At 37.9% G+C, this 12,342-nt stretch overlaps 1 protein-coding gene across 1 annotated transcript in view; it reads right to left on the bottom strand.

Annotated features, from left to right (window-relative positions):
• LOC132817482 (endoplasmic reticulum junction formation protein lunapark-like) overlaps positions 1-10,231 on the bottom strand; it is a 98,613-nt gene extending 88,382 nt beyond the window's left edge. The window contains exons 1-2 of the mRNA XM_060827941.1: positions 10,182-10,231; positions 9,091-9,196 (exon numbers count right to left, since the gene is read on the bottom strand). Coding sequence (XP_060683924.1) covers positions 9,091-9,117 — 27 coding nt within the window. The 5' untranslated portion in view covers positions 9,118-9,196; positions 10,182-10,231. The remainder of the gene's footprint in view (positions 1-9,090; positions 9,197-10,181) is intronic.
• Positions 10,232-12,342: the final 2,111 nt, after the last annotated feature.

The following is a 12,342-nucleotide window of genomic DNA, read 5'->3' on the forward strand; positions in this document are numbered from 1 at the left end:
TTGTTACAAACGCAGAAAGGGAGAAAAAAAACTGCAGTTGGCATAAACTTTTAAACTACATAGCATTCATGTTTCCACAAAAGGACCTAATTAATGTTGGAATAAACAAATAATTCATAAAATTACCACACACCAGAGTGGTTTTGTTGACTCCTAACTACCAAGGCAAACAAGAGTTTGAACAAGGAAAGCAAGAAAAGAAAGGGAACAAGGAAGAACATAGAAACAAGCAGCATCCATTCAGTCCCTTAAGCCTGTTACACCATTCAATGAGAGCAGTAAGATGTGCTGAGTTGGTTTTAAGAGACTGAGGAAGCATTGTACTATGTGAATTGAACAGCATGATCTTTTTTCCAGCTTCTTTACACAACATATCGAAAATGTTACATCTTTCATTAATGAAAATTTAATTTGATTGCAGAATCCACAACAGTTTGTCTGGTCATTCATGTAACATCTAGTTTCTGTATCAATTACAACAAAATCCTGTTTCACTTTTTGAGCTACTGAAGTGTATGCATCAAATAACTGGCCTGGTTGGTTCCCATTTCTCTACAAACAAAAAACAGGAGCCTAGAGTGCTACACTAATTATGCAGACTAAATTTAAATATATTTCAATAAGATGACACTGACATGGCATGAAATATGGTATTAATATATTAGTATACTTGATTCTTCACAATTTATTTCCAGTCAATGTAAATAAGGTTTTGTCTTAAAGGCAGGGAGTAAACTGTCCTAATGTTCATGTACTTACAGAGAACTGTGAAAACATAAGACACACTGAAAAGGTCACCAATATGATAGTAAACAGCTAAGGCAGAGAAACTTGCAAGTGTTAAAAAGCGTCAGCCAGCATGACATTTGGCTTCACTGCCCCAAAGTTATGAAGTAGTGAAAAAGTATAAAAGGAACTCCTATGCAAAGATCTGGTTCAGCTGCCTACTAAAAACAATTAAGAGGCTCAAATACAAACAAAAGCTACTTGAAGACTAAATGGAAACCAGTGCCTGTGGACCTGCACACAAGGACAACACCATGCTTAGGGGAGAGAGAAGATAATAAATTGCAAAGGGAGCAAGATAAGGAAAACAAACAAATCAGAGTGGAATTGAAACAAAGTTAACAAATCATTGTGATAAGGGTGACAAATATAACAGCACCACTGATTTTACTCCTCTGGATATTGTTGCAACTCTGGTCTCCTTCGTACTGGAAGGATGTTGTGAAACTTGAAAGGGTTCAGAAGAGATTTACAAGGATGTTGCCAGGGTTGGAGAATTTGAGTATAGGGAGAGGTTGAATAGGCTGGGACTGTTTTCCCTGCTTCGGAGGCTGAGGGCTGACCTTATAAAAGGTTTATAAAATCATGATGGGCATGGATAGGGTAAATAAACAGTCTTTTCCCTGGGGTGGGGGAGTCCAGAACTAGAGGGCATAAGTTTAGGGTGAGAGGGGAAAGATATAAAAAATGCCTAAGGGGCAACTTTTTCATGCAGAGAGTAGTACGGGCATGGAAAGAGCTGTCAGAGGAAGTGGTGGAGGCTAATACAATTGCAATACTTAAAAGGCATCTGGATGGGTATATGAATAAGAAGTGTTTGGAGGGATACGGGCCGGGGGCTGACAGAAGGAACTAGATTGGGTTGGGATATCTGGTCAGCACGGATGAATTGGACCGAAGGATCTGTTTCTGTGTTGTACAACTCTATGACTATAGGATTCCAAGTTGTTCACTGACCAGTACAAACTTGCATTGACTACTTGTCGAGGAAAACTCATAATCCTAAAAGTAAATGCAGGAAAAGACATGCAATAAGCAGACAAAAAAAAACTTAGTTCTGTGGAGAAAATCAAACCAATCTGTTTTATCGCTCCTTCACATCAAACAATTAGGAACTTAGCGCAGTCCAGCTGAGTTCCCCTCTCATTTTTTGAGGAAAGTAATTTTACTAAACAAAGTGCAAAGAATTGAACAAAGATAACCCAGCTGACTTTATTTATTTTATTAGATCCCCCTACACTGTGGAAACTGGCCCTTCGGCCCAACATGTCCACACCGACCCTCCGAAGAGTAACTCACCCAGACCAATTTCCCTCTGACTGATGCACCAAACTTAGCATGGCCAATTCACCTGACCTGCACATCTTTGAACTGTGGGAGGAAACCGGAGCATCGAGAGGAAACCCACACAGACGAAGGGAGAATGTGCAAACTCTACACAGACAGTTGCCCAAGGTTGGAATCAAACCCAGGTCCCTGGCGCTGCGAGGCAGCAGTACTAGCTATTGAGCCACCATGCCACTCCACCCACCCAATTCCAAGCATGAAACATTTTAGTAAAATGTCAAGGTACTGGAGGTGATACAGAAAACAATGATCAGAATCAAGAATGAGGGACTTCAATTACATGAAAAGACTCCAGAGGATCGGATTAATCTTAGCATTGACTAAATCAATAACCAAGATGTGAAATGAACGTCTTTATCTTGAACAGGAAATGCAAAATGCTGAATAAAACTCTATAATTGTCATACTGTTGCTGTGCCTTACTTTAAACACCAAAAGCTCATGCCATGCTTCTTTCAACTCAAAGCTCAATTTCTCAACGTTCGCCATATTACGTTCTCCAGCTTCAATCCTCAAAAACAAACCTGTCTATTACTCTCACACTCAAAATCTAGAATAACAACTCACTGACCTTTAACAAAAAAAACCTAAGAACTGTGCATGCAGGAAATCAGCGAGAAAATTAGAAATTGCTGGAAAAGCTCTGCAGATCTGGCACCATCTGTGGAGAGAATTCAGAGTCAATGTTTTGGGTCCAGTCACCCTCCTTCAGAACTTCTTCAATTCTACTGGACCTGCTGAGTTTTGCCAGCAATTTCTTCTTTTGCATCTCATTAACTTCCCTTGGCCACCTGTCTTGCAGCTTATGAATTTAAAAATAGTCTCGAGCTTGGATCATATGATTTGCTGCTGATCTCTAAGAAAGTGGCTCATGAATATTTAGTCATCTCCATAATGTGGATTTATCTTTTGCAACAATTATTTGAATCTAATATCAGATCAAGGGAATCTCCAGATAGTGATGTTATCAAGCCGGATTTGGAAGGTGCAACCAAAGACCCTTGGGAAGTTGCTGCAATGCATCTTGTAAATGAAATACTAATGTCACTGGTGAAGGGAATGAATTTAGTGGTGGTGAAAGGGGTATCAATCAAGTCGGCAGCTTTTTCTCGAGTGGAATCAAGCCTTGTAGTCAATGGACTGGCTCAGAAGAGTTAGGTGATAAGTTATACGCTTCCAATTCCCAGCCTCTGACTTGCCCTTGTAGCTGGACCAGTTCAATTTTTGGTCAGAATGCTGGTAATGGGAGATTCAGCAATGGTAATGCCAATGTGGGAGGTGGCTACAATCTCTCCTGGTGAATATGGTCATTGCCTGGCACTGATATGGCAAGTAAGATTCACTGTCACTCTGACTTTATAATGGACACAAGATCATTCAGGTGACAGCTGAAGTCAGTTGGGGTCAGGCCTTCTTCAAGTCCGTTAGTGACATCCTGCAATTAAGGCGATTAGTCTCCAACAACTACAAGCTTTGTACTAGAAAAGACACAGTAGGTGGAATTATACCCCCATCCTACAATACCCAATGACTCCTGTTTTGCCAAGGATCATGACATCACACTTGGTCAAGTGCATCTGGAATGCAGCTCTTTTGTCCACATTTGACCAAGGATGTAATGAGCTCAGAAGACAAGTGGCGATGGTAGAATCCAAACCGAGCATCAGTGAGCAAGTCATTGCTGTGAAAATGTTATTTGACATCATTGTCAACAAGCCCTTGTTGGCTGATGATCAAGGGGAAGCTGATGGGATGGCATTTAGTCAAACTGGATTGGTTTTGTTTTTGAGTGGTCTGGACATGCCACATTGTTGGGCAAATGCAAGTGTTTTAAATATAGTGGAATAAGTTGGTCAGAGTCTATGCTACTTCTGGATTATGTCTTCAGTACTATTGCCTGAATGCTGTCAAAGGCCATAGTCTTTTCAATGTGCAATGGTTTCAGCCATTTCTTGATATCATGTGCAGTGAATTAAACTGGTTGAAGATTGGCATCTATGATGTTAGAACCCTCAGGAGGAGGATGAGATTGATTATCCACAACAATTCTGGTTGAAAATAGATGTAAATGTTTCAGCCTAGGCTTTTGCACTGATATGCTGGATGGAGATCCATCATTTAGGATGATAATATTTATGAAGCACCCACTTCCTATTCGTTGTGTAATTATCCACCACCATTAATGACTGGCTTCTTGAAAATCTCCCTGAAAATCTGAAACCCTCAATCAGCTTGAAGGACAGGGGCAGAAGCTACACGGGAACACAGCATCTGCCAGATCTCTAAGCCACACACCATTCCAACTTGGAACTTTATTGCCATTCTTCATTGTTAACAGTTCAAAATCCTGGAACTCACTGCACAACAACACCAGATGGCCTGCCTCAGATCAAGAAAGCAGCTCACCACCATGCTCTCAGGGCAATTAGGGATGGGCACTCAGCCAATAGTGCTCACATTGTGTGAACAAAAATAAAGGTATGGCTGGTCTGAAATATTTGGATTGAATACATTGACTGTTGGGTCACTGAGCTCTGATTATCACATTAAGGTTGTCCCGTGTATGAACCAGGTTGACACTTCATTTTTTAGTATGCTTAAACCTACCCCTTGCAAGCGCCATGATAATAGAGATTATGATTAAATGCAATTCCGAATTGGTTGGTCCACGGTCCCTCAAATGCCAAAACTGAGCTGTTCACTTGATTCAGAATCTATTTAATTCCATCAACTTGCACAGACACAGTCTGGCAAGACCAGGTAACATGTGAACTCTATGGAAAATTTCAGCTTTATTTATTAACAAATGTTAATGATTGATTTGCATTATGATCTAGCCTCCAATATGGTCAAAAGTTGGGATGCTCACTGAAGACTGCACCATGTTCAGCATCATTCGCTACTGCTCAGATACTGAAGCAATCCCCTGTCCAAATGCAGCAAGACTTTGACAATATCCAGGTCTGGCAACCACTGGCAAGTATTTACACTAACAAGTACCATGCAACGACCACTACCAACAAGACAGCATCTAACTAATCACTCCTTGACATCCAATAGCATTACCATCACTGAACTGCCTGCTGTCAACCACTGACTAGAAACTGAACTGGGCTATCCATATAAATACATTGGCTGCAAGAGCCAGAGGATAGGAATCTTGCAGCAAGAAACTCAATTCTTAGTTTCCCAAAACCTAGCCACCATCTACAAAAAGTACAAGTCAGAAGTATGGTAAAATATTCCCCATTTGCTTGGATGAGTGCAGCCTAGCCTTTTGCACTGATATGCTTGATTGGAACCACATCCACGTACATTCATTCCCTCCACCACTGGCACTCATCCACAGCAATGTGGTACTATCTACGTGATGCACTGCAGAAATTCAACACCACTCCTTAAACAACACCCTCCAAACACATACCTACTACTATTTAGGAAAGCAGATCATGTGAACACCAACACCTCTAAGTTTCCTTCCAAGCCACGAACCTCATTGTGACATGAAACATATCACCAGTCTTTCAGTGCACTGGGCCAAAGTTCTGGTACTCCCTTCCCAGCAGCACAATTGCCAATCAAATCAACGGCATTGGTTTAAGACGACAGATCATCACCATTTTCTGAAGTGCAACTGGTTATGGACACCAAATGTCAGCCTAGCAATGCCCACGTCCCATGATTTTTTTTTTAAAAAAAAAGAAAGAGGTGCGTTCCTCCCCCTCTAACATTCTGTGCTCCTCAAATTGTTCAGTCTGAAGCTAGCAAAAATACATTCTAAAAATAAATTCCAAAATATGAGTAAATGAATTTTAAAAATGGATTCCACATGATTGAACAGTTTTCATACTGCTAAACAAAGACAATACATCATTGAAAAAGTGCTGGAGAAATTCAGCAGATCCGGCAGCATTTGTGGACAGAGAAACAGTTATTGTGATGAGTCTTCTAGGAATCTTTTTCAGAATGAGTTTATGGTTTATTATTACTGTTTATCTCTTATAGTTTGTTGTTTTGGCTTTGGAAAAAAACTTTTAATAATTAATGTTGAATACTATTTATTTACCTGTGCAGTATTAAATTGTCTTTTGGTTTACAACTTGACCAATTAAACACTATCATCACAGCATACATGATATTTCCGCAGGACAAAGTCAGTAATATGCGTATCCTTTTAATTGTGGAGTCTTTTGGCTAGGTATTGCATCGGTACATCAATTCATAAAGAATGCACAAAGTTTTCTTAAGTGCATATTATCTACACAAAAAGAAATAAATTGTATGATCTACAAAAGAAAAATTTAATTACGCAAACAGCTGGGGTTAAAAGACTAGATTCGCAAATCCATGACAACCTCTAGTTGTTATCACGACAAAAACAGAAACATGGAGAACAAAGGCAATAAGTTATGTTCAACTGAAACAAATTAATCATACAGTCTTAACAGGAGCATGCTGTCTAATTCTGGGCATAACACTTTTGGAGGATAATGAACGTTTGCAAAGGGTACGGGAGAGATGCACCAGACTTATCCCAGAGATGAAGAATTAGTTACATGGATAAACTGAACATGGCAAGACTGTTTTTCTTACTACAGAGAAAGCTAGGAGGAGATTTAACAGGTGTTTAAAACCTTGAAGAGTTTAGGTAAAATAAATAAATAAATAAATAAATAAATAAATAAAAAGAAATAGTTTCCAATCAAAAAACAGCTGATGGCCAGAGGGCACAGATTTAAAATGATTGCCAAATGAACTTGAGGTGACAAAGAAAATTGATTTTACACAACGTGTGATTAAGAGTTGAAATGCAATTACCCGATTACGTGGTGGATATAAATTTATTCATAGACTTCAAAATAGAATTGCAGAATATACGAAAATAGAATACATGAAAGAAAAAAAGTTTATAGCTGGACCTCTTTCCAAAATGGCTGGCACAGACTTGATGGGATGAATAGCTTCTTTGAACACTATGCTATTCTGTTATTCACTGACAGTATTTGCACAGAAGTAATCATCTAGATGTAAATTTATAAGTTTTAAGTTAAAAGAATATTTGAGCTGCACTGGGGAAAATCAATATATTTTAATTGTATCAAATATGTCAAGTCAATATCCAAAGATAAGCTCATAGGCTCCAAACTCCAGAGGCAGGTTGCAAGTTCAACAAGACATCACTCGGCTTTAGCAATTAACCTTCAACTCGGTTACTTTTTAAAATACCACAAGATCATATTGAATCAATGCTGTTGTTTCTTTGGGAAATAAAGCATAAAACAACATTTAACTTTATTGAAATTAAAGCCAAGTAGATAACACAGAGGCTATTTTCCTGTAGGGTGAGTATCACTAGGGTTTGCACTATATACAACATGAAAAATTACCAGGATCGTGTGATTGAAATCAATTTGTTTGGACAGTCACTTTTACAAAAAGATGCCTCAATATCTTGCCATTACATCTATTCTCCCTTTTAACAATTTTGTTTGTTAAAAGCCTCAGATTTGTTCAACCGTTCCCTCCAAGGGTCAAATGCGTACCTGCAATATTCTCAAAAAGAACTTTTGTTAGAATCCATCATTAGGTTCCAATAACAAATTATCTAGAGTTTAACCAGAGGACAAAACCTTACAAGAAAATAACATTTCTGTTTCCTTTAATCCTTTAGGAATTAAAAACAAGCACAAACAAAAACATATTCTAATGTATTCATCCCAAACTATCAGACTTGTACTCAGTTATGGTATTCTATCAAATCAATGAACAATATTTTATAGCAAAATTAGTATCAGCAACAGCACCAGATTCATTTTGGTGTTCTTCAAATTTCAAAGTCCAAGTAATAGTCAATTAGACAGATCATTTCACATTTAATAAAATAACTTTCTACCATACATTCAACCTCACTAAAAAGCCAATAAAGCTGTAAATAGAATTCCCAGAAATACTTGTCAGACACTCCCAGCAAATTGCAGTTATGAATAAAACAAGCATAATGGAATTACTCTTCCTTTAGGCCAAGCCAGTAGCCAGCATACACATCTATCTATCTATCTTACATATCCTAACACCAATGATTGCAATAACCTACTCCACATACAACAGAAGAGAGAAAATCCCTGCAGTGCAAAGATGGGTCATTCAGCCCACTGAGTCTGCACCAACCCTCCAACTAGCATCCCACCTTTTCCTCATCACCCTACACTTATCATAGTTAACCCACCTTGCCTGTACACTACAGTGTAATTTAGCATAGCCAATCCACCTAACCTCTTTGGACTGTGGAAGGAAACTGGAGCACCCAAAAGAAACCCATGCAGACACAGAGAGAATGGTTCTTCTGACACATGGTAGTGGCCCTGATCCTGAGCCAGGGGCCTGCGTTGAAGTGAAACCTGCTCTAGAAGTATGTAATAACTTTTCTGTACAGGATGATTAGAAAATGCTTGCCAAAGTTCAAGATGGCTCACCAGCAGCTTCTCAAAGTAAATTAAGGATGGGCAAAGGCTGGTCTTGCCACCAAAATTCTCATTACACAGGCTAATAGAAGAAAAAAAATCCAAAATGTTATGGATGGTGGAAACCTGAAGTAAAATTAGAAAATAGTGGATAAACTTAGCCAGTCTGAGCATCTATGGATAGAGGAAGAGTTAACATTTCAAGTCCAATTCAACTCTTCTTATGCTCTGAAGCATATTAGACTTAAAGAGTTAACACTATCTCCTCCCTCCCACAGATGCTAAGAGGCCTTCCCTCCCACAGATGCTAAGAGACCTGCTGATTTTCTCCAGTTATTGTTATTTTTATTTTAGAAAAAAAAATCAGCATTTTAAATTGACTACAGTTAAGTTACATCTAAAGATTTGCCTCAGCAATCATATTTCAAAACATTTAGGTATTTGCATTTTTAATAGCGAGTACATAATTTGAATTGAAATTCAACTGCTCACTTACCTTCCAACAAGAAAGCATCGCTCCCATTTTGATGTTACTCCAGTTGCGTGCAACACAGATAATCTAATCAATCTATTTATATGAAGGAGCGTGAGTAATTCTGGACCTGTGGAAGTAACAAGTTCATTCATCAAAATGCAAATTAAATATTTACAATATAGGATGTAAACTATATTTAAAATAAAGTTGCACATAAAGCATTCACAGCAATCTCATTTCAATTCAGGAATCAACATTTGCAATTTTAGTGACCAGTTATATAAACATCACTTTAGCAAAATGTAAATATGCCCCTTGAAAAGTAGTGCACTTTTTACATAAACTAAAGGTTTAGTTAGTTACATTTTCTTCTTCATTGCCATCAAAAGAAATACTTTTTTCACAGCCAACAGAGTATTCCTAAAGTATTGTCAGTTTTGTAATATTAGGAAGTACTACACTTGGGTTAAACACATCAAAATCCAATAAAGAGCAATAGGTAAATTAGAAGGTAATCTGTTTATACACAGATACTGAATGAGGGATAGACATTGGGCAGGTCAACTGAAAAGCACACCTTTTCAAGTGCCACGGAATCTTTTAGGCCACCTAACCAATATCACGATCAGGTTAAATATAAAATAAAAAAGCAGAGATTGGCTACTTTCGCAATGATACAGGGACTGCTGGTATAATCGAGCTGCAAATATGGACCGGGTCTCAAGATACCTTCTGAATAGATTTGAAACAAAACAGCTCATAATAACGAAGCTCACCTTCAGTTTAGAAACACACGCATTTCTGTACAATATCTAAGCCTCCAGAGAGCACAACAACCTTCAGGCTATCAGTCAACTCTGACTTACAGCCGATTCTGTGTGAAGAGCATTACTAACACTGCCGAGGCCTTTCCAGAAGCGGAGAGCGTCTCCTTGCCAGGCCAGGCCAGGCCAGGCCCGCCGTCAGGCACCTCTCAAGCAGCGGCTCAAGCTGCATGAGACAGCGTATGGTCCGGCACAACTAGACCGGCTAATCAGATAGAAATTAAACCAAGGATTCGAATCCGAGCAGAGCGAACAAAACCACCATGCCCTCCACTGCAATCCACTCACCTGGACCTCCAAGCTGCTTCCCCTACCTCCAATAACAGCACAACCTACTGCGCAGGCGCACAGCCTGCCAAGGCGCCTTTCACCTTTCACCCGTATTCTGGCGTCACGTGATGCTAGTGGCTCGTTTCAGTGGCTTTAGACCGAGGGAAAGACACAAAGCGCAGGAGTGAGGGTAAGGCACTGTGCAAAGAAGGAAATTCACGATAAACAGATGATTTAGTCATCTCGTTCCATCCAAAAAAGCATTCAAATGTTAAAATCTATTTCCAATCTGAAGTAATAATTGCATTGCAAGACTACTGTATTCGGTTTTCTTAAAATAATGAATTAATGTTTTTCTACCTCTTTGCCTATAATTATGATATAGTTCTGATTACTCCATCGTCTCTAATTTCGCCTTTGTTATTTTGTTGCCCGAGTCGGAGGAAAGCAAAAGATAAATAAAACATTTTTAGTAGTTAGTTAAACTCGAAGCTATAGTTTTGTACTTATGTCGATTTTGTTCGCAATTAATGTTTACATCAGCCTTGTGAATTACATTCAAATGTTTACCAAATTTGGCTCAAAGTTTCAATTTTTTTTAATAACTACAGTTCTATTTTTTAAACATAGCGTGCACTCATCGATTTCGTTACTAAATAGGTACCAAATATGAAATGCTTGCCCAGTGTTGATGTTATAATTTATAAAACGTTCGAAATGATTGTTTCCTGACCATTCTTTTACTTGAATAGGTTAAAAAATATTAATATGGATGTCGATCCAGCTGCAACAACGTTACGGATGTTGCTCTTTGAGAGACGAAGTTTCCATTGAAACGAAATTCTCGTCATTTATTGTCTGTATTTGTGCACATTATAAGAATGAAAACGGAACAATCAGCAGTTATTCAATATTTGCTGTAGTTTATTAAGAGTAGAGATTTCAGTATATATTTCACTTTTAAATAAGTGTATTGTAATATTAATGGTAACTCTCCACCCAGGATAGCAAAGCCTAGCTACATTTTACTTATAAAAATCGTTTTTTTCTTTGAATTTCCAATAAATATTTATTTGGGAAGTTATTTTAATTTATTGAAACATGTTCACATAGAGGAATCAGTGTAATTCTTGTAAAATACAATATGAAACTAATTTTGTGACCTCCTTTATGGTCGTTAATCATGTATATATTTACAATGCAAGATTTTGGAGTTCAGATCAATACTTTGAGGTTGGTTAGTAGTTTTTTTTTGTTTTATTTTGGGCTACAATGGAATTGTGCAAAACAAATGATCTCTCAAACTAAAACCTAAATATAAATTATCTAACATCATTAAACGACGGATTTGCAAACTGCTTTTTTTTACTTGTACTAGGTAATTACCTTTAAACTTTTTTTAACATAAAGCATAGGAGTTTTAATTGGTCCTCAAATTGAAGAATTCCCGTGTGTGTTTCTTCATCATGTGAAAGATACATTGTTAAACATTATGATTGTGCAAACACTGGTGAGAAAGCATTTTAATAAAAACGAAAAATATATGATTTGGGACATTCGTTCCATAATATATTCCATAATTTCATTTACTCCAGGGGAATGTTACTATTCTTTCTTCAGTATTCGGACATACAGTCCTCGGTATTCAACAAAATGATCAATTTAGGAATTTTAAGTATCTATTTTGCCACTTTCATTTATTTTATTTAGTCTACTGATCAAGGGGAGAATGTCAGGTGAAGTACACTAGCAATGTAACTTAATAGATTCTGGAAAAGGTTTCAAACAATACAATTATAAGCACAGCACATAGTAATCGCACCACTCAGTTTTTTTACGAATAAAAAAGAGAATTTACATTGAAACAACACTGCAATTGCCTGATAAAGGAGCAGGTGGCATCCATTTCGTTAAAAAGCGTGTCCTTCAAAGAAAAGCACACACCACGCATATGAAAGGGAGAGCCACGAATCTAGATATATAAAAAACAAAGGCAATGCATGTTACCCCGCCCCCAACCTGAAAAGACCCATATTTGCATTATGTAATATCTGAATTCAATCAATACATTCCACGGCTTAATCGCCTATAATACAACCGTGTGCTAAAAGATATTGTGGCACTCGATGCCCCATTTCTGAAATCAATAGCAAACTTTAGAAGTGACTTTTGTGAGCAG

The sequence above is a fragment of the Hemiscyllium ocellatum genome, chromosome 7, assembly GCF_020745735.1.
Source record: "Hemiscyllium ocellatum isolate sHemOce1 chromosome 7, sHemOce1.pat.X.cur, whole genome shotgun sequence".
NCBI classification, from domain to species: Eukaryota; Metazoa; Chordata; class Chondrichthyes; order Orectolobiformes; family Hemiscylliidae; genus Hemiscyllium; species Hemiscyllium ocellatum.